General features: G+C 40.5%; 1 protein-coding gene across 7 annotated transcripts in view; it reads right to left on the bottom strand.

The window, feature by feature from the left end:
* Window positions 1-6,394: 6,394 nt before the first annotated feature.
* The window catches only part of Nubpl (nucleotide binding protein like), a 207,570-nt gene continuing 190,083 nt past the window's right edge, over window positions 6,395-23,881 (bottom strand). For 5 of the 7 annotated variants that reach the window (XM_031355626.1, XM_031355628.1, XM_031355627.1 and 2 more), the window contains 3 exons: window positions 16,262-16,382; window positions 12,517-12,599; window positions 6,397-6,651 (listed from right to left, as the gene is read on the bottom strand). In XM_031355626.1, coding sequence (XP_031211486.1) covers window positions 6,589-6,651; window positions 12,517-12,599; window positions 16,262-16,382 — 267 coding nt within the window. In that variant the 3' untranslated portion in view covers window positions 6,397-6,588. Of the gene's footprint in view, window positions 6,652-12,516; window positions 12,600-16,261; window positions 16,383-23,881 lie in introns of all 7 variants that reach the window. The other 2 variants (XM_031355625.1, XM_031355624.1) reach the window with 2 other exon arrangements.

Here is a 23,881-nt window from a genome sequence, read left to right as displayed (position 1 = left end):
TGAAGCTATACTTCTGTAACTCACACTGTTCAGGTTACTTATTTTTGAAAGGTGCTTTGATCACTTCTTTCACAGCATGTATATTTCACCAAGCTGCTAGCTTTACAGGCATAAAGTTGGTAAAAAAAAAATTAAAAAGTTCCTTTTTTTTTTTTTAAATTAATTGTAGCACCTTGGCACCACCTCACTCATTCCTGATTGGGTGATTTTCGTCCTCTCTCTAATAAATCTGACTATAGCTTATTGATTTTGTTCATATTTTCAAAACGCCAGCATTTGATCTTTGTATTTCCCCTACAGCTTCTCTTCTCCATTCATCCTCCTCCTCTTCCCTCCCCTCTTTGGGCTTAATTTGTACTTGCCTCTAGGTCACTAAGATGGTAGCTCACTTCACTGATACATCTGTCTTCTTTTCAAATATAAAGAACATCATCAATTTCCCTCCGCGCCGCACGAAGGTGGGTCATGTTTAGTCCATTCAGCAGGTTTTATGACTTTACCTCTTTCTTCCTTTTGACTCATGGGGAATTCAGAATTGAGAACAGAATTGTGCTATAGTATATACTCTAAAGATGCCATATGTTCCGCCATGCTAAGTATTCTGCTTGTGGAAGAACATAATGCACTTTGCTGTTTGGGACTAGAGTGGTCCACAGGTGCTGAGGTGGAGAGTCGGCTCTTCACTGCTCACCGATGACTGCAAGGTGAGACTGGAAATCCCCAACTACACAATTGCAAATTTATTTATGGTTAGTTTACCAAATCATGTTTTCTGCATTTGAAGACCGTTTTGCTAGGTTGGTACAGCTTTAGAATCATAGTATCTTCTTGGCTTTATCACCTTTATCATTACACGCTGCCCTTCTCCAGCCCTAGAAACACTTTTCATCCTGAAATCTAGGGTATCTAACTATACTATAGTCACTTCATTTGTCTTTTGATAAATGTTTACTGGGTATAACTTTTTTCATCCTTTTCTTTTAAACCACTTACATTTTTATATTTAGCTCAAGCCTGTTTGCATTCTTGTGTGGAGTAGGAAGGGCTCATGACCCTCCCTCCCTAACCAAGCCGCTATGGACAGCTGTTAGCCGCTAGACAACAAAGAGTCAATCATCTGTAAGGGTTTGACTCGTGATAGGTCAACCCCACTCCAGTGGATGGCCCCACACTCAGGTATAGATACCACAAATTGGAATTTGTGGGTTATGGAGGGGGCAGGAAAAGAGGCTGGAACTGAAAGGAGTTAAGAGAGAGAAGGGGGTGAATATATTCAAATTACATGGCATAAAATTCTCAAAGAATCTAGTAAAAATATTAATAAAAAGAATGGGTAATTTGGTCTTCATGTGGTCCCCCGACAACTGGGGCAGGCTGTCCGTGACTGTTGCCTGCCTGTGGATCCTGTTCCCCTTGTCTGGCCTCAGTGGGAGAGGATGTGCAGTGACTTGATGTGCCAAGGTGGGGTGGTACCCAGGGGAGTAGAAGGGAAGGCACATGGGGGAGGGGTCATGTGAGATGGGGACTGGGAGTGGGAGGGGCTGCTATTGTGATGTAAAGCGAATAAATAAATTAATGGAAAAAAGACTGGGTATGGTATTTTATACTTGTAGACTTGGTTGTTCTTGAGGTGAAGGTAGGATCACTGGAGCCCAGGAGTTAGAGACCACTGAGTTAGAGGCAACAAAGTGCGACAGTGTCTGAGGATTGGGGTGGGCTGGGAAGAGGGATGGAAGACAGGAAGCTTTCTTCTAGGCAGTAGAGAGTTGGGTCTTTCTTTTTATTCAGTCTGATAATTTCTTTTTGTTAGTATGGTTAGACATTTTCGGTTACTGAAGTTACGTATATGTTTGAATGAAAACATGCCAGCATGCTACTAATTTTCAACTTTCTCTTTGTATTTTTATTTCTGCTTGGTTTTGGATAAAGTTTGTATGTTTTAATTAATTTCATTTTTTTATCTCTACTACTAGCTTATCTTGTTTTTAAAACATTAATATTTGCTCTAAGCTTTATACTGTTTGGCCTTAATTCTTTTTGATCTACACTCAAGCCAAAGTTCTCATGTAGGGCTTACTGGCAGCATACCCTCACTACTCATCCTCTGGCCACACATGGGACACCATATAAGTTGTTTGTACTTGTTATTAAACCAGTATATGCTGCCACCATTTTCAACATGCTCAATTGTCTTTTAGAGTGATTTAAAATAAGGCACTACATAATGATGATCACTCCTGTATCCTAGCACTCAGGACACAGAGGCAGGAGGATTTCCAGTACAAGGCCAGTCTTATCTACATAGCAAATTCTATTTCCAAAACAAAAACCTACTAAAAATAACAGGAAGTAGAAGACAGTAACCTCTTTAAGGTGAATATCAAGTACATTACATCAGAAAGCCTGGCTGAGAAAGTAGGGGGAACTTGGAAAGGTGTATCCAGGTATTTTCATCATAGGATGCGGCAACTCCCAGAGAGCTGTTGTGATGGGCAGGACATGCCCACTTAGTCTGAGGTCAGCTGTGGTTGCTACATAACTTCCGTTGCTGAGTAGTTCTTAGAACACTAAAACTCTGTAGTTCATACAGGTTTTCCTCCCTGTGTTAAGTGTGGGTGTGACATTGTTCCTTAACCTCCCATCCTTAGCCAAACTAAAATTCTCTCCAGTTTTATTGTTGCACTTGGATTTCACAAGCTATTTATATGGGAAGGCAAAGAATCATGCACTGTAAAATATTCTTGGAAAACATAGTGGTGATAAACAAGTCAGTGAGTAACTGGTATAAGGATAAAAATATATACCAGTGGACTAGAATAGAGGCTAAATAGCGACTGACTTGATATAGATGGCGGTGGCAAAGGACAAAAGACATTGCCAGTGGTACTAAAAAATCAGATCTCCATAAGGAAGAACAACAAACCACATCCATCCAAAGTTGTGTTTTCACAGGCCCTAAGATATGTTACTAAAGTCAACAATGTAGGAAAAAGAATGGTAAATTTGAAATAGTGTCAGATCCTTTGTTCAACAAAAGTCAACATTATGAGAAAAGGCAAGTCACAGAATGGTAAAAGAAATAGCCAACTGACAAAAGATCCACAGCAAGGACGCAGAAGGTGCCAACCATACAACTCTAACAAACAGGTAAGAAAGTCTACGAGGTTCTACATAAGAGACTACTCAATTAACCAGCTAAGGGTACATAAAGTTGTTCAAACTCATTTGTATTTTGGGAATTTCAAGTTAAACTCAATGATTTATCAGTTAACAACTGTCAATAGCTCCACTTTAAAGTAAATAATTCAACAGAAATCCACAGACACCAAGACATGTTTTTAAAGGAAGCTCAGAGTGGTAGGATTTGGAGTAAACACTGGAACAATTCAAATGTCTATCTACAGTGCTTTGTTACACATGTATTAATTTTACACCAACTCCTCTAAAAAGCTTTTTAGACCAGTGAGATGGCACAGTAGGAAAAAGTGTTTCCCACCAACCCTGATGACCTGATTCTGATCCCTGGCCCCAACAGTGAAAGTAGAAAACTGATTCCCACAAGCTTTTCTTCAAGAGTTAGTATGAATAACTTGGCACAAACATTTTACCTTATATACAGATTTGTTTTAATTAAATTTTTATTTTGTTTTGAGATACAGATTTGCATGTAGTTTTAAGAAGCAAAACAGAGAATCCAAGTGCCTGTAATTAAAGTTCCTTTAGAGAGTAATAACTTGTAAAACTGTAATACAATCTCAAAATCACAAAGCAATAAAAAGCACAATAAAGAAGACTTCCACCAGCCCAGCTTTGTAAATGTAGCTTTTATTTCCTCATAGGAAGGGTTGAGATGAGAGCCATACCCATGTTGTATGAATATACAGCTTGGGCTGAGCCCAGAACATTTCTTTCTTTGTTCTATTTATCCCTAGGCCTAGGCCTGGAAGCTTCTAGCCTCAGTACAATCTAAGCTTCTGTAAGCCTGGACCCTGAAGACTTCAGATTTCAGCCTCTGTCTGCTGACCTAGGCCTAGAATGTTTTCTGTCTCCAAGACTTACTGCTGAATGAGCTCATCCTTTCTAGTTCTTTCTGAACTCTGGCTGGCTGGTTCAACTCAGCTTTTTTGGCTTAAATTCCTCTCCAGGTTGACTGATTCAATCTGGCCTCTCTCAGCTTCTCACTGAATTACTCTGCTTGGTATCAAACTAATTCTGTTAATTTGTTCTAATCTTGTTTTGTTTACATTCTCTGGCTCATTCTGTCTTCACCCATGTCTAACTTATTCTTTCTGCAACCTATCTATAAAACTGTCCATATAAAAACTGCCCTCCCTCTCTCTCTTCCCCTCTCTTTCCCTCTGGATTCTATCTCTGACTCATTCTGTCAAATCTTTCTCTGATTCATCACTTTGTCTGCCCCTCAATTAGATGCCATTGTTTGGGATTAAAGGAGTGTACAAGAACATGTCTGCATTCCAGCTGGATCACACAGACCTAGAAGGTCTTTAGATGTGATCAGAGCAGGATTAAAATTCTTCTATACTGGTACAGGTCTGTAATCCCAGCTATGATATGGGCTGAGGTAAAATATCATAAATTCACTGCCAACCTGGCTTACACAGCCTGCCTGTTCAAGGTCAACCTGAAGAACAGTGAGATCTTGTCTCAAAATTAAAAAGAAAAAGAGGGATATCAATATACTTCCATGGTAGGGCCCTTGCCTAGCATGTGTGAAGCCCTAAATTCAGTCTCTAGTACTGCAGTGGGGGAAATATTGTCATCCTTACTGGGATTACCCATGTTGCTTTTATAGTCATACTTAATATTCTGTCTCTACCCTTTCTTTACATGGCTGTAAACTAATTTGTCATCCTTTTCATTTCAAAAGCATACAAATGGATCATATGGCTCACTATCTTATGAGATTGTTACACAAATCCTCCATTTTCTCATTTTCAACTGTGGAGAAGTATTTCATGGTATAGATGTTTTATAACCATTTAACCATTCACTCACTGCAGAAAACCTGACCTTTTGGCTCTCCCATATAGTGCTAGAAATCTCCAAGTAGTTGCTTGTTTGAAGGTGTATTTGTCCATTGATTAACTGTACAGCTGCCAATTAAAGAGCAGCGTCATAGGACATCACAGGATTTGCCAGGGTCACAGACCACTTCTATATAACTGATCGTGAACCACAGATGCACTCCTGCACTCTTATCAATGCCTGTAGCTTTACAGTTACCCTGACTTTGGGATGTCCTTGACTATCAATTAGAGAAGACATGTTTTTTTCAAAGTATATTCTTGGAAACATGAACACTATAAAATACTCTTAAGGAGGGGATTGGGATGTCATGATCACAGAGAATACTAAGCCCCTCTTTTGCAATTAGAAAACGCTTAATGTTGTACAAGGGAGGACTCTAGCAGCAAACTACCAAAGTGGCTAAATCCCAGCTTCAGCATCTGCTAGAAACAGGACCCTACCTGTGATAAACCCTTACTTACCTTTCCCATAGCTCTATTTCTCATTCATAAAATGAATAAGTGAACAGTGCTCTAATGGTATAAGTGAAAGATTCTAAGGCTATAGAAATCCTTAATAAAGTTATTTTTTATTATTATACTTATTATCTGTGGTGGTCTGAATAGGAATGGCCTCCATAGGCTCATAGGGTTGAATGTTTGGTCCTTAGGGAGTGGTACTATTTGAAAGAGATGGGGCAGTATGGCCTAGTTGGAGTAGGTGTGGCTCTGCTGGAGGAAGTGTGTCATAGTGGTAGGCTTTGAAACTTCAAAAGCCCAAGCCAGGCCCAGTGTCTCTCTCTTCCTGCTGCCTGTTGATCTGGATGTAGAACTCTTGGTTCCTTTTCTAGTATCATGTTTACCTATGTACGGCCATGCTTCCTGCAATGGTGATAATGGACTAAACCTCTGAAATGTTAGCAAGCCCCAATTAAATGCTTTCCTTTATAAGATCTGCCATGGTCATGGTCATAGTGTCTCTTCATAGCAATATAACACTGATAAAGACATTATCATAATCAAATCTTTATCAATACCTGACCCCATCCTGGAGACTCAGTTTTACCAAGTCTGGGCAAGTCTGTACCATATGAAGTAGAAGTCCTTTTCATCAAATAAATGTTTAAGACAGGACTACAGGCAAGATCCAAACTGCCTGATGGCAAGGTGTTATGTTTACATCCACATCCATATTTAGGGAGCCCTTTGAGTGATTAACTGCACTTCAGCAGTTCTCTGCAAACCTGGGACAATAGCATCATGAAGTCACAGTTTCTCAAAAGATGGTTCAATAAAAGCAGTGCCGTGCAGCTGAGATACCTACCAGTTGTGGAAACTCAAATACAGAATCACCACAGAGCAGCCAGCACACAGATATGAACATTTTATTTGTGAGTCATAGGTTGTCAAATCAAATCTGAAAATGAGACATTATTTCTTTAGAGATGAAAGAAAATAATCAGAATTGTCATTATTTTTGTGGGTTCCACACTAGCACAATACTCATTTTTGACAGTTCATGATTATCAAATACCAGGACAATTTCCAGGGCACTTGGGAATCATTCTGAAGATGATTTCAATCTTCTTACCACTTCTGAAGCAATATGCAGGTAAGCTTTGGCCTGGAAAAGAACAGACTCATTGTTCTATGTTTCTCAGCAGACAATGAATGACTCCTGAACTGTTTACCATAGATGCCCACTGTATCTGATCAGAAGGCAGCAGGCTGGGGTGTAGATTCTAACAGTGAGCATAGGGCTGTGTATATTGTACAGAGGAGAAAAGCTTTCTCACTATTTGAGAGTAAATGCTTAGAAGGTGACCTTCTGAAAAAAAAATGAATACCAGCAATTGTGGCATTTCAAACTCTAATTCCAATGTCAGTAGATTAACAACCTAGTCCAATTGCAGAAAATTTAAACCTTCCTCCTCTGAAAAATCATGAGTTAGATACTGACAACTCTTGTTTGGCATAAAACGAATTAGCCAGTTAAAAGACATCTATTTCTCACTACTTGTGCTTTCTCTTTAGAAGACATTTTCTTCGCTCTTCCCTCAGACAATTTACAACAGCAGCACCAAGCACAAGACAGCTCTTCTCCAGGTGAATCTGGGCACTGTACAAAAATTTCCGGATCAGGTGAAACTTACCTCCTCTCAGGGACTCCCAGCACAAAGCATTGCTAGCAATGGGTTCAAAGACACAGGCTAACACAGCACCCTTTATTCTGGCTACAATAATGACCATGGGATCTGAGTTTAAAGAATTCTCTTAAACAAATGCAAAAGTAACTGACAATCTTATCCATAAACTTTGAAACAGTGAGACTATTTTTTTGAGGCAGGGTTTCAACATGTACTTTAGACTAGCCTTAAATTTATAATCCTCCTGCCTGAGCCTCTCAAGTGCTAAAATTTCAGCATGTGCTACCATGTTAATATAGTAGCAAGTGTTCCATACTAAGATTTTGGAAAAGCACAAATTTCTACTCTGATATAGTTAAAAGCATACTACCACTATTAAAAACCACTCAGCTTCCTGTTTGCCAGGTAACTCCTAACCTCATAGATCAGGGATCAATGCTATATTCATCTCAGTTTATAAATTAGAAACTTCTAACCTCATAGATCAGGGATCAGTGCTATATTCACCTCAGTTTATAAATTAGGGGGCCATGGCCTAGAAAAGACTGTCTAAAACATGTCTACTTGTTAACAAGTTGGACTCTGAATCAAAGTGACCAGTCTCCTGGTCCCAGACTCCAGTGCTACACACTATAGAGGGGTCCTGGCATTTGCTCGCTAAATGACAAATGTATGTAACACATCTTTATTCATGCCTAAGCCCCAACAGCTGGATCAAGGACATCATGCATAATCATTTAGCTCTTGCCTATGTTAAATTAGAGATACAAACCTGCTACAATGCAAAAACAACTTCTGGATGATTCCAGAACAATTAAATTTCTCACACTCAGCCTTTGCTCTTTAATGAACCTTAGATTCCCAGTGTATCACACTCCAGGTAATGGTTAGAGTGGCATTTGCTGTGAAGCCCCCAAAGTGCTGATTTTAACAGTTTTGATTTCTACAAAACTGTTGAGACTGAATTTTTTTCGAAGGCAATGCTGTATCATTTCAACCAATCCATTTTGGTCCTTCCTGCATCTGAAGCACTATGCTGGGAAATCTGTGAGATGTTATGATATAGAAGGAGGCAGAGCAGCTCATGGGAGAGAAGCTGAGGCCCTGGAGTCACACAGGCTGGACTTGGAGTCTTTCTTTCATGCCTGATTAGCTGAGGGGCCTTGGGCCAGTTACACATCTCCCCAGGCTGTTTTCATAGCTGTAAAATGGCTGTGGGACCCCCACACACTTCTGAGGATCTTGAGAAGGAGTGTAAAGTGCTGGCACAGAATGCTATTACTATTATGCCCCAAGAAGTGGACAGCCTGGCCAGGCATGGTACCACACACTTGTAATCTAACAGTTGGGACGTAGAAGCAGAAGAATAAGGAGCTGCGGATCACCCTCAGCTACAATGAGTTCAAGACCAGACTGGGCTACATAAGACTCTGTCTCCCAATTCTAAAAGCAGAAGAAAGGAAGGAAGGAAGGAGAGAAGGAAGGAAGGAAGGAGAGAAGGAAGGGAGGGAGGAAAGACAGACAGACAGATAGACAGACAGAAAGAAAGGAGTAAAGGGAGGAAGGGAGGGAGGGGAGAGTTGGGAGGCAGGGGAGAGCTACAGCCTCACGGAACAGTCCATATGAATGCTTTAGAAGGACATTTCCTCTTGAAGAATAATAAAAATCCCTGTTTCTTCCTTCATCTAACATAAAAGTCATAAATACATCAATATAAAAGATATAACTGAAATTTCTTAAGCTGTTAATCCTCTTCATTCATTAACTCAACTTCCCTGCTACAACTGCAGATCTATCTAATCAGCCATTTAAAGGCACCCACCCTGTCTGTTTGATCCCTACCTGCTAACAGGGAGCCAGAGTGCCTAGGACCAGGGTGAAAGATATGATACAGAAGTTAGTCTCATTTTGTTCTGAAGTATTTGTAGTTGGCTTATCATATTTAGTTCATATTAAGGTAGTGGGGTGATAATCTAGAAATTATAAGATAATAAACCTTCCATTTCCATTTGAAAATCTTCATCAAGGATAACCTGAGAGGACATCATTCTGTGTGCTAAGTTTTTATTCGATACAAACGATAAAGCCATAAAAATCATCTGGCATCAGTTCATTCTGTGGGTACTGCTCTTGGCTGAAGGCAAAGATCAGCAGTTCCAGTGCCGCCAGCATGAGGGGCTGCTATGACATCTAAGTGTTCTGAAGTCAAGCCCCCCTTTCTCCTCCCACTGCACTCTCTGGCTGTCATGCCACTCAGATTTTGTGCTGTGCTCGCTCTACATTCCTAACTGGAGCACATGGCACAAGTTTTGGCGCATTCACTGGGTAGGTAGCAGCCATCAGACCTTCTTAACTGGGGCACAACCCTTCCAGCTTCACCAGAGGCCATCCCTTTCACTGAATCATCGCAGTGCTCATCTCTTCTCAGAGTTAAACAGTTCTGGTGGGTTCAACTTTCAGAAGCAAATTTTCCTTGTGTAACAGGGGAAAAAGAAGTTATCAGGAGGCAAGATTCATTGTAACTAGAGGCAGGTTCTAGGACTCAGGAAATAGTATCATTAATGCTGAAGCTGGGTACTCCACTTTCATGACGCAGACTGCTGCTCTGAACTGCAGATGCCAAGAGGGTAACATTTACTTGAAGTTCTGTAAGGGGAAGGGCATAAAGGGACCCAGCCCTTGAATGAGGGGAGAGGAGAGGCATCTGTCTGGTGACTGGGACCCCTTAGATAGCCAGTTGTAAGGAGAGCAGGAAGGACAGTTTTAATCTATTTTGCATCTTCCAGTGCAGTTTCATGTATTTTATTTAACCCACTTACCATGACATTAACATATAGATGGGGAGAAAGATTCAAAAACATAGAGAAAGTTTTTGAGTTCTTCTTAATGGCATGCTTAGTAGTGAGTGATTCCACATGGCCCTGCCTCTGTGCTTTTCTATCCTTGACAGATCCTCTTTGTGGTTTCTGGACAATTTCCCAGGAAAAAATGACATGATTTCCAGAGATTCTCTGACCAGGTCAGGATCTATGCCCTGTCCCATGGCTGTCCTTGCAACAGAACTTAAGGGGCAGATTCTCCTTGGCCTCTCCTCCAGAGCTCTGTGCTGGATGAAGTGGCCTGGATGCCTGCTCACATGCACTCTAGCCTTGAACTGGCCTGGGATAATTAGAAAGGCAAGCAGAAACTGAACTAGGGAGAGGAAGCAGGGAGCCTGTATCGGCTGAGAGTGCAAGTGCCTTCTAGCACTATCCCGGACCAACTTCCTCAGTGTAAACAATTGCTGCCTGGGGGTAGAGGGAATATACTTGCTTCACAAGGATGCATGGGAATCATGTAAGAAATGGAACTAGTTAGTGAACCCCAGTCTCTTTTTAGAAATCAGAGCAATTAATTTGGGAGCCAGAGCCTGATACAATGTAAAGGGATCATTTTCTGTACAGAATAGACTGGTCTTTTATTATTTCACAATCTACTAGCACCATGACAGTCCTGGGGAAGTGATTCGGCCTCCTTGAGAGTCAGTTTCCTCATCTGAGAAGACAGGGATTCTCTACTATCACTTGGCATCATTCTAAGGACAAAACTCATGTAAATAAAAACCCAACTGGGGTCTGGCCCTGTAACTACTATTATTAGAAAATGACCACCACCAATGTCTGCAATCTCAGTACAGGAAGTAACAAGGATCCGGGCACCGTATGTTCTCCTTTGTGTGGCGATGTCTACTTAAAACTGAAGCTTTTGTATTTAAGATTAATAATGAGCACATGAGACTTTCATCATTGTTGAAGAAACTGCATTAGAACTAGCACACAAAAGACTGGGCCTGGCATTGGACCTTCAGGACTATTACCCAGGACAGTGAGACCCAGCTATCACACATGTAGATCAGACTACAGAAACATTAATTCCAAAAATCCCACATATACTATTGCTAAGCATTTAAAATTATATTACCTTTGGATGGTTTGTTATATGTTCTCTGTTAAGTGATATTTCACTAATTCAATGTATTGCTTCTTATATTTGGAATATTTTAAAGGAAAAAAAGCAATAACAGATAGGAATACTTTAAAATCTCAACTCATAATTGAAATTAGTAGTAAATACTATTATTTCTAAGGAATCACCATAGAATACCTTTAAATATCCTGCCTTTGGAAGTCATTTTAATATGCATAATTAAAAAACCCTTTATTTTAAACTTTTCATATACTTTATATTGAAAGTAAAGTATTATCATACTTTAATATGAAAGCAATAAGAGTTATGGTTTTGCTTATCTGAAAGCTCTTTAAAGAAAAATTGGAAAGGAAATTTAATCCCGGAAAGGCTCAGAAAAAGAAAACATTGATAAGCACTATATTGTATTTACTCAAAGGTCACACTCCAGCAGCTGCACCGCATCTGGTGACACTCAGGGCAGGGAAAGGCACTGTGCGCCCACCAAAGGGAACTCTAAAGGAACCCATGATGTTTATTCACGATTCTAGATCAAATCTCCTCTCACTTTATTCATGGCATTAGCCAGGCTTGGTTCTTTTATTTTCTTGTTCACAGAACAGGGGAGTGGAGAGGAATGAGCAAGCGTTGTTAGGAGTGGACAGAACAGTCCCGTCCGCTATGGCAGGGCTGGAGTGTGGAAACAAAGCTACTGGGAGACTGGAGTGTTGAGGAAGGGTGCACAGAAACTATATACAGACAGACACACAGATTCCAATTAAACAGCAAGACTGAGCAGGAAAAAAGATATGTGCATGACTTGATTTCATGTCTATTTTCCAAAAAACATTACAATAACACATTTTATCCCTAAAATTTTCATACTTTGGCAATTTTGAAAATCTATCAGTTATATATTTTATGATGCTAGCTGATGAAACACTCACTACTAGGTTTTTTTGCTCTACTCCCCAGCCTTATTCATTAAAATAAACACAACAAAAATCCTATCCCTACTGACTGGGTACTCCACGAACCCCTTTCTCACGTCAGGTTCCCTTCTCTCTCAATAACCACTGAGGGTGCATGACTAAAGTGTCACTCTTGAGCAGTCAGAGTGGCCAGCCAGCAAGATAAGAATCTTTAGGTTCTCATGATGGGTTCTTCATGAGAAAACTGCTGGGAGGTCAGCTGTCTGTTCTTGATCTGAGAGTTTGGTATCCATATTTGCATTCTAGCGCATGACATGATGAGTGACTTAAAATCAAGGTGAGTCACTTTTGCCTACATGCTTGTCCTATACACAAGCAAACTTGACTTTATCTCCCTTACTTTCTGTGTATCATGAAGAATACATTCTACAAAAAGAAAGAAAGACATGCAAAAATGTAACTTACCTCATCACTTCCAGGCTGAGAAAAGACAACTGGCTGACCCATATCCGAAGCTTCCCTTATACTGAGGTGCAAGGGAACATCTCCTGCAGAAGCCCACGAAAAAACCATGAGAGCCAGAGAAACTGATAGGGACATTCACAATCTCACTACTTCATCTTTGGAAAGAAATAAAATCTGAGCTAAAGTTTCTCAAACTAAGCTGAATTGTGTCTACCTATCCTCAATTTGCTAAGTGTCTAAAAGAGGAATTTCAAATGGAAATTATGGTGAAAAAAATCCCACTGATTTGTTCTTTGCTGAAGATCTCCAGGAGGCAAAGGTTAGCTCAGAGAACATTGGTAAGTGTTTTTCTCTGGAATAGCTGATATAGACACATTGTGTTTTAGGCCGTGGAGGAGATGGGTAGGAAAAGAATGCTGAGGTAAGAACCCCAAGAACTCTTCGTGGTGTTGTTGGACAAATGCATAAAGACAGCTGCTATATCGTAAGGCAGGAGCTGGCAAGAGGGCTCAGCAGGTAGAGGAGCTTGCTCCCAAACCTCATGACCCAAGGTTGATTCCCAGCACCTACATGGCATAAGGAGGAAATCAACACTTAAGTTGTTCTCTGACCTCCACACATGTGCCATGGTACCTGCACGCATACACATACACACAACCATAGAGAAAGTGTAATAGAAACATTCAAAAAAAAAGTCAGATATGTATCCCAATATTAACCTACTTTTGAGTCATTGTTCTTTTTCTTATTATCTACTAACCCATATAGTATGACACATGAACTCGTGAGCTTGGTGAGTTCTTGGGGAGCACTGCCAGGGAGCACTGCCTTGGGGAGCACGGCCAGGGAGCAGCTGTGTGCATCTGACAATGCTGTACCAGGAGGTGGGACAACTTAAGAGCAGAGTCTCCTGAAGGCTGAGGACTCAAACTCAGTAAGTGGAGTCCTAAGTATAACTTCTTTGTTGTGCCTCAGAGCATTCTCAGAAGTACTCCAAGCTCCTGCACAGGCTACCAAAATGTGTGCTTAAATGAGCATTTTATGTCACACAGCACCCTGACCAGCAATATAAATAATGCAGACGTCTATGTCACAAAATAATTGTAATTTATTACACATGGCATGGCAGAGAGACAGGTACCAGCCAATTTCATAATTATATTTCTTTTTTAACCAGTTATTTTTATATTTTCAGTTATTACAAAATGAATTTCATTGTAACATTTTCACATGTGTACATTGCTATATAAACTCTGCTTATATAATCTTCACTCTCTTAAATACCCAAGACACTAATCTTGGTAGTCAACTCGACTGTATTTGTAACCAACTATAAACCAAGCAGCTGCACACACCTGTGAGAGATCTGCTTGACTGGATCATGTGGGTGGGAAGACCCGCTCTAAATCTGGCCATGCCTTCTGCTGGCAGCACACATAAAAGGACCCAGAGTAAGGAAATTTCTGCCGTTTGCCTGTTTGCCTTCACTCTTGCTGGCAAGCTCATCTATTCTGTTCCTGAAGAATTACTTTGCTGGTATTAAAACCTACTTCTTCAGGATTCTAATATAGATTGAAGCCCAGATGAGACATTCAGACTTGCGAATTGAACAACTACTGGATTCTTAGCCTTTTGGTATAGGTTGAAAGAGAGTTAATATTACATCAGCTAGACTGTAAGCTTTCTCATAAACTATGTACACTCTCTCCCTCCTTTCCTTTCTCCTCTCTCCCTCTCCCTCCCTCTCTCTCTCCTTTTCCTTTAGAGAACCCTGACAAACATAATATCCCACCAGCCAAATTACAAAATATAAGATTATTTCAATAGGATTTAAGGATTAGCTTTGTAGCAAATTTGATGTCCTTTCTACAGATCAATATAAAGCTATAGAGGATTCTCACAGGACAGAGAGGGTAAATGTTACATAAAGTGTTCAGAAACCCAGAAAGATTTTTATCTTGATTTATGAATAGCAAGGAAACTTGAATAGCTTCCCTTCTGCTACAGAAATGGAGTAAAAGAGGCCAACCCTGTATTTCACACAATCACCTACTGACATGGTGTTTGCCCTCCAGAGAGTCATAACCTTACATGCAGACACAGAAGACTATGGAAATAAAGCCCAAGGAACAGCTTGAGAGGGAAGAACATCTTAGAAAAGAGTCAGGGCACATTTCAGATGTGGGGTGGCCTTTTCTCTGTGATGGTATGAGAGTTAACTCATACGCATCAACTTGGTTCATATGGATAATGGTCTAAGGGACCACTTCAGGCCAGAGGGATGGCTCAGTCAGTAAAGACACTTGCCTGAGTTCAATTTCAGGAACTTACACCATGGAAGGAGATTCCTGAAAGTTGTTCTCTGACCCCCACATGCACACAATGGCATGTGTGCTACACCTCTTCACCCTAACACACATGACACAAATATATTTAAAAATATAATTTAAAAAATTCCAAGAGCTGTTTTAGGAATAAGCAACCCAACAGGTCATAAAAGAACGGGGGCGGGTATGTTAAACTGTACCACTGTTGAGATCTCATCTATAGCAGGGTCCAGGGGTCACTACTTCTGACACGCTTTAGGTCAACATACATTTGTGACCACTGCTTAAGAAACAACTTCCAGCCTACGGAAGGCTTCAACAGCTAATAAATGACTTACAGAACTGTCCTACTTGTTCTAAGTTAGGGAATTAAACCACTAGCATAATTCAATAATGCCACTATAATTATTCATTTACTTTATTATGTAAGGGAAAGTCAATCTGTTACATTATTATGTAGGTTTGGAAAATCGAACTTTCTAGATTAGTTCGGTAAAAAAACAGTTTCAGGATATGATTAGTAGCTATAATTACAGTAATATATCAAAATATCATTAGCATTCACCTGATATTGTAGTTGCTACTACAAAACAGTAAGTAACAATAATACATTTAGCATTAACTTTCAGAAGTGTATTATAATAGGGAATGCTTTGAAATTCTGTCATTTCTAACTTTTAACTGTCTGTAGCTAGTAACATCTGTCTTTGCCCAGAATAGAAGCTCATTCACAATTACAATAGAAAAACACACTGTCTTAAACATCCAGAGCTTGCTTGTGGATTTTTTGAAAAAGCATGTTTTACAAACCAAAACCTGTTTATGTTATTTTTTCATTTATCACATGGTTTTTGTTCTCCTCCTAAACTACTTAATTCTTTGATTCAGTGCTATGAACAATATATACAATAAAAATTCACCTGCCATATTTCATAGAAATGGTAATCGCATATCATAGTAAATCAGGAGGAGATACTGTTCATCTGAAAGACTAACAAGCAAAGAGCCTCTCATGAAGGCATTTGCATATGATCCAAGAACATACTGTTGGAGAGTGTGCTGTAACACAGGGTGAGCGTGTCCACATACACCTACTTATACAGTAATGTCTACGTCCAATGTTGCAACCAAGCTAACATCCTTTAAAACATGAGTTTAATCCATGGTACTCAGACTACATCTATCTTCTCAAACTGAATTTATAGATTGTTTTTATCTATTGTAGAGATTATATCATAGCCTATAGAAAGAGCCTATTCACAGATGCCCAAAGGAGCTTAATGCATGCAATGGCACTATAGTAATACTTTAAAGACACAAAGTTCCAAGCAACTACTTCCTGTTACCTCTGTTACCGGACTTCACAGCCATTTCCCCTCCGGTAATTTGCCCTGTGAAAGAGGATTCTTAGGTCTTACCTAGAACATCAAGATCAAGGGTCTGTGCTAGTTTTCTTGCACCATCAGCTCCAAAAATATGAGTTTTATGTTTACATTTTGGACACTGGAAGACACTCATGTTTTGGACAAGGCCAAGAACCTAGAATGATACAAACACACTGAAATTGAAATAAATTACAGTATATCATAGTATATAATTTTAACACATTTTTACTGAGTGCCTACTAGTTAGTGATACAAGAGTGAATTAAGGCAGGGCTCTCTGATCCCATGGAACTAACCAGCTAGTGAGAGATGAGGATGGTAACTAATGCAAGGATAAATGGGAACTCAAATGTGTGGCCTGGAGAGGAAGAGAAGAACCTTTGGGTTACTCGGAAGACTGTTCTTCAGACTGTGTGTAGGCAACCTGAACAGGCAGTGATGTCTGCAACACAAACAGTCAGAAGCAGGAGCACAGCCAAGCGGCAACAATGTGGCAAGCTAGACCTGTCTGGTAACCTAGTGGTCTGGTCAGGAGGGACTGGTAAGGAAGGTCAGGCTCTGACGGTGTTAGCCTGGAATATTCAGTCTCCCTGAGGCTTCTGCATTGAAAGCTTGCTGCTAGCTGGTGTTGGCAACTCTTGGAAGTGGGGTCCAGCTGAAAGAATGAGATCACTGGAATTGCCCTTGGCAGGGTAACCTTCTATCCTTCTCCAGCCTCTTCAGTTTCTGTCTGTCTCCTTCTGTCTGTCTGTCTCTCGCCTCTCCATCTCACTCTGTGTCTTGCCTAAGACAAAGGGAGCAGCTTTTTCTTCCACATGCTCCCCAACCACATGGAGCTAAGCAACTGTGGGCTGCACTCTCAGAGCTCTGAACCAAATTAAATCTCTCCGTTTCATTCTTCTGGGTGTCTCAGTCACAGCACTGAGAGCAGTGACAAAAATCAGAAGACAGGACACGAGGAATGCTCATCAGACACAAGAAACAACTGAAGCTGAAAAGATGCTACAAAGAGGTGGTGGTGAGCAAAAGTGTGCTGTGATGATAATATGTTGAAGAATGAGAGGGGAGAGAGAAGAACAGAATGGACGAAAGTCTTACAGTGGCAGCTTACACACTCTGAGCTCTTTTAAGGCATGTCCTAGAATAAGTGCTTGGAAGGTGTTACGTTCTTCACTTAAGAACAGTTAAGCGGTGTTTTATCACCCCTGTTCTGCAATGGAGAAAACTGAAGCTAGCAGAAGATTCACATCAGTTCTTACTGCTACTATTTGAGTAAAATTTTTTTTTAACATTTCACCCACAGTTCCCATCTTTTTTCTCAGTTTCCCTGGCATTAGGCATAAATCAGATCTTTAAGAAATATTATCATTCAATAGTACCATTGAATAAGCAGATAATGGGCTCTGCAAATATCTGCATCCATGTGCTTTTCAATCTCACATTCATACAGATTTAAGCAGTGGCTCTCTTGTGGAAGAGGAATGCAGAACACATGGTGAGAACACAGAGAAATCATGTCTGTGCCATCATACCTGCTGCACCGGAAGATCACCATTATAGGAGATGAGTACATCGTTTGCATCTTAAATGTGGACTAGCACTCACAGCCCACAATGGCTCTGACAGACAGAACCGAGATAACATTTATTATTGTTCCTGAATGGAGGAGCGGGGATGAAGACAGTCCTCACACAGAAATGAAGACAAGCAGCGACGGAGCCATGTGTAGCACAGCTTTTCAAAGCACCTCATACACACCCTTTTGTCAATGCAAAGTATCAAAAAGTAAATCACACCATGCTTTGGTAAAGCATCAGTGCTACCTCCAAAGAGCTGGGAGAAAACACAGTTTAGTATCACAGGCTTTACTTGTTTATTGACTGTGAGTATATAATGTCCTCATTGCTAGGGCAGTCTAACTGCCATTTATGTTGAATGTAATGTACACCCTAACTATAAGGCTTTCAACTTAAACATAAAAAAATTACTCAGTAAAAGAGAACACACACACACACAAAACCACTTAAGAAAGTGAAAATCTAGGTGTGCTTATTTTAATTCTGAGAGACCAGGAAAAGCACTTGAACCCTGGAAGCTCTCAACCCTCACAGCATAGAGGTGTGGTATGAGTGTGCCTGCCATCTATGTGATTCACTTCTTATGAGCCAACTGTCCTCTGTGGATTACAGGAATACCCCAGACACACTCTCTGCAGACTGCATAAATGTCACAGACATAAAATATACTGATATAACCAAATAGCATTTAATGTGCACTTACACACAGTAACTGGGCTAGACCCAAGGGGGGAGGCATACAGTAGGGGTAGCGAAGCATAAAAGCTCACACTGTAATTGAAGAAATGGATTGAACAAAAAGATCTGTCCTGGCAGTAAAGTACAGAGTGTTATCAGAGAACAGAGTGGAGAAGACTAAGTCTACTCCAGAATCAGAGAGGATTTCTTGGAGGAAAGATCTGACCTAAAAGTTACAGAAAAGCCAGGCAAAAACAAGGAAAGAAACAGAAATATTCAATCATGAGTAGGAAGTCCATGTCTCCCCTTAGAAGCTGCAGGTCCACGTGAGTCCTCAGTGGGCTAGGGTACGAGATGGGGCTGCAGATGAAGGGTTTGACAGGAAAGGTCTCTATGCCTATACTCACAGTCATTTTATTTAGAGCTTTAAAAACAGCATGACATTATGCGAAAAGAAGATGGTTTTGTCTTGTCTGTTTGTTTTTCTTAGACAAACATAAATTCAGGGCCATGTGCTTCAAGATCAGTAATGTGGGAGGTGATCACTGGTCTAAAATATACCCAGTTTTCCTCCTGAGCCCAAGGTAGGGATTTCCCCCCATCCAATCATGTGAGTCCGCGTAGTCTGCTAGGCCAATGCAATGTGTGCAGAAATACCTGTGTCACAGCCAAGACTTAGGGACAGACCCAGTCATCTTCGTCTTGGTGTTCAGACCGCAGCTGCTCTGTTAGTACCAATGCCACAGTTGAGTACAATACAGAGAAAACAGCCATGCAGCAGGAGAGAAGTCAACTACTGTTGATTGAAACCAGCAAAATAGTTAACACACATAATCCACCTGCCTCAGCTGACACAGAAGAAAATAATTCTTGTTCTAGAGCTTCTGTTTTATGATTTCTGTAGTATCAATTTTATATTTTATAGTGAGAATAACATAATGATACAATATCATACATGTGTGACAACATGAACACACATATAAAGCATAAATATGCGTTGGGTATATAAAGCATCATTTACTGACAAGGACACAAATCACAAAAGTGAAGTAAAAAAGAAAACAAAACATTGAGGGCCAACAACACTTCCTCTTGCACTAACAGATGTTTAGTCTTCCAGCGTAAGCATAAATGCTTAATACTGCTTGTTTACCCAAGTAAACTACTGCACTTGACTGAGAATCTCTGTCTCAAGAACTTCACCGATTTACCACTTTGATTCAATATTAACAACAAAAAACAACAACAGCAACAAAGCTGGCTATAAGGGAACAGCACAGAGCTCAGAATAGCCCCATCCAGGAATGTCATTGCTTTGTAATGGGAATGACACAGCACTTCCACGTAAAATAGTGACCACAGGGAAACTAGCATATCTTAGCCCACCATTAGCACCTTACAAACACTAACTTCACACAGACAAGATGCTAAATGTGAAAGGCAAAACAACGCTTTGAGGAGCACACTTGCAATCTTGGAAGCAGACACAAACACTAGAGACAAGTTTAACTGTTTTTATTAAATAGGACTTTAATAATATTACGGAACAAGCAGATGTCATTTAAGGAAAGGGAGCCTATAGAGCAGGATATAACTTCTACAACATAAGCTTTGTGATAGACTTCCTAATGGAAAAGATAAGAAACCAATCTATTCAGACGACACAATGAAAATCAGGTAAGAGCGCTGTGACCGTTTTATCAAAGAACACAGCTAAAGCACCTGAGAGACAGCAAGGAGCATCGGCATGACCAGAGCTAAACTGAGGAGGAGACACGGAGGCTGTGATGAAGAGGAACAGCTCCTTCTTTGGTTTCAGTTGTTCTGTAAAACTGTTGGGGCATATCCACCTACTGAGTTAGACTATGGCACACTGCAGGTAATGAATGGACCAACACAGATGGCAACACAATCACAGCACAAGAGCTGGAAAATGACCCAATAAATCAGACCATTCTTGTATGCTCCCACTGGACAGTGAGTCAAGGAATGGCAGCCAGTCTATCATCACCTCAATGAAGTTTGTGATCATGACCCAGGCACACTATTCATAAGGACAAGCACTGTAGAAAGCTCAGACAGGCCAGACTCCAGCTTTGGAAGTTAGGTTCCCACGGGAGTGTGGGCAGGAGGCTCTGGGTTACTAGTAATGTTCTGTTTACTTTGAAGGGTTATATCCATTGACCAACATCTTTCAGGCTTGAGCTATCACCCCTGCCTACTCCCAGCTCTGATAACCACCATTTTATTCCCTACCCCTGTGAGTTCAGCACTCTTAAATTTTACATATAACTGAAATAATGAAGGATTTGTCTTTCTGTGCCTGGCTTATTTCACTTTAAATGAAGTCCTCTAGATTTATCTATATTGTTGAAGCAACTCAATGTTTAAAGGCTGAACACTATTCCACTAAGAATATAAATCGTGCTCTTTATTTCCTCATCTACGATGGCCACTGACAATGGTCCCACATCTCGGCTTCTGTGTAATACTGTAAAGAACTTGAGAGGGCATGCATGTTCATGGCGTGTTTACTTTACTTCCAGAGGATAGATATAGAGTAGTGTGGTTGCTGGATCACATGGCTTTACTCTTTAACTGAAAAATAATTTTAAAGTATGGAGAGATGGCTCAGCAGTTAAGATCGAGTTCTGCTCCTGCAAAGGACTGGAGTATGGGTGACAACGCCTTTGTCAATTGCCTGTAATCTATAGCTTAAAGCTGCTTGTAGTTCCAGCTCACATGCCCTTTTCTGGCTTCCATGGGAACCTGTACTCTTATGTGTGCATACCACCCAACACATATACAAATTAAAAACAAAATCTTTAAAAAATTAAACCAGCTCTACATGATTCCAGAAAGCTATAGTAACTGACATTTCCACAAGCCATGTGTAGGAGGGCCTTTCTCTACTTTCCTCGAGTCTGTCTCTATCTGTTGTACAACATCCTTCCCAACAGGGTGTTCCAGTGGTTTTCCTTTACATGTCTGACAATTAATGATGTTGAACATTCGTATACATGATGGGCACTTGTGTACCTTTTTGCACTTTTTCCCTTACAATTGGGTTTTAGGTTCTTTATGTATTTTGAATAGTAGCCCCTTATGCTGGTTTTTGTCAAGTTGACACAAATCTAGACACCTAGGAAGAGGGAATTGTAATAGGGAAAAATGTCTCCATAAGATTAGCCTACAGGCAAGTCTGTGGGGGCATTTTCTGGATTAAGGAATGAAGTAAGAGCCTAGCTTGCCAGGGGTGGTGCCAACCCTGGGCAGGTGGTACTGAGATGCATAAAAGAGCAGACTAATTGACAAATGGGACCTTATAAAATTGCAAAGCTTCTGTAAGGCAAAGGACATTGCCAATAGAACAAAACAGCAACCAACAGATTGGGAAAAAATCTTTACCAATCCTATATCTGATAGAGGGCTAATATGCAATATATACAAAGAACTCAAGAAGTCAGACCAAATAACCCTATTAAAAAATGGGGTACAGAGCTAAACAAAGAATTTTCAACTGGGGAATACTGAATGGTTGAGAAGCACCTAAAGAAATGTTCAACATCCTTAGTCATCAGGGAAATGCAAATCAAAACAACCCTGAGACTCCACCTCACACCAGTCAGATTGGCTAAGAACAAAAACTCAGGTGACAGCAGATGCTGTCGAGGTTATGGAGAAAAAGAACACTCCTTCATTGCTGGTGCGGACTGCAAGCTGGTACAACCACTCTGGAAATCAGTTTGGCAGTTCATCAGGAAATTGGACCTAGTACTACCAGAGGACCCAGCTATTCCACTCCTGGGCATATACCCAGAAGTTGCTCCAGCATGTAATAAGGACACATGCTCCACTATGTTCATAGCAGCCTTATTTATAACAGCCATAAACTGGAAACAACCCAGATGTCCCTCAACAGAGGAATGGATATAGAAAATGTGGTACATCTATACAATGGAGTACTATTCAGCTATTAAAAACAATGAAGTTATGAAATTCTTAGGGAAATGGATGGATCTGGAAAATATCATCCTGAGCGATGTAACCCAATCACAAAAGAACACACATGGTATGCACTCATTGATAAGTGGATATTAGCACAGAAACTTGGCATACCCGAAATACAATCCACAAACTACTAAGAAACTCAAGAAGGAAGACCAAAGTGTGGATACTTAGATCCTTCTTAGAATGGGAAACAAAATACCCATGGAAGGAGTTGCAGAGACAAAGTATGGAGCAGAGACTGAAGGAAGGACAATCCAGAGACTGCTCCACCTGGGAATTCTTCCCATATTCAATCATCAAATCCAGACACTATTGTGGATGCCAGCAAGTGCTGGATGACAAGAGCCCGATATAGCTGTTTCCTGAGAGGCTCTGACAGTGCCTGACTAATACAGAAGTAGAGGCTCACAGCCATCCATTGGACTGAGCACAGGGTTCCCAATGAAGGAGCTAGAGAAAGGACCCAAGGAGCTGAAGGGTTTGCAGCCCCATAGGAGGAACAACAATATGAACTAACTGGTACCCTCAGAGCTCCCAGGGACTAAACCACCAACCAGAGTGCACATGGTGGGACTCATAGCTCCAGCTGCATATGTAGCAGAGGATGGCCTAGTTGGTTATCAATGGGAGGAGAGGCCCTTCGTCCTGTGAAGCCTTGGGCCTTCTATGTCCCAGTATAGGGGAATGCCAGGGCCAGGAATTTGGAAAAGCATTCATCTCAGAGAAAGAGTAACTTATAAAGTCCTCTTCTTCAAACTTGATACAAGAGTTACAAATGTCAAGTAAAGCATTCAGTCTCACTCTTTGTTGTTCTCTTACAAGCCACCTCCCTAGTTAATTGTCTAAGTTTTTTGGGGGTCTAAGTTTCTTTTGGGTATATAAATACTTTTGAAATATATAGCTGGGCGGTGGTGGCACACACCTTTAATCCCAGCACTTGGGAGGCAGAGGCAGGTGGATTTCTGAGTTCGAGGCCAGCCTGGTCTACAGAGTGAGTTCCAAGACAGCCAGGGCTACACAGAGAAACCCTGTCTCAAAACAAAACAAAACAAAACAACAAACAACAACAACAAAAGAAATATATAAGCTGTTCTGAAAACCATAGTATAGTGTAAAAACATGAAATAAACAATACTACTAATAGAGGCTAAGATAGGAGAAGCAAGATTTCAAGACCCTTATGTTGTACACAGCAAGACACTGTCACGAACAAACAAGCTGAAAGTGTATATAGACTGTACAATATTGGACATATTTCTCCAATAACCAAATTAGAGAGACCATTGGATGACACTTAACAAATTTCTAATTCTTCATACTTTTGGATTTCAATCGATTAGGATATGTTGGTAATAGTAATTTTCATATTAAGATATTAAGAAAAAGT

Source organism: Mastomys coucha, unplaced genomic scaffold (genome assembly GCF_008632895.1).
Source record: "Mastomys coucha isolate ucsf_1 unplaced genomic scaffold, UCSF_Mcou_1 pScaffold6, whole genome shotgun sequence".
In the NCBI taxonomy this organism is placed as follows: domain Eukaryota; kingdom Metazoa; phylum Chordata; class Mammalia; order Rodentia; family Muridae; genus Mastomys; species Mastomys coucha.
The sequence above is the reverse complement of the archived record's forward strand: the minus strand, read 5'-3'. Positions and strand labels throughout refer to the sequence as shown.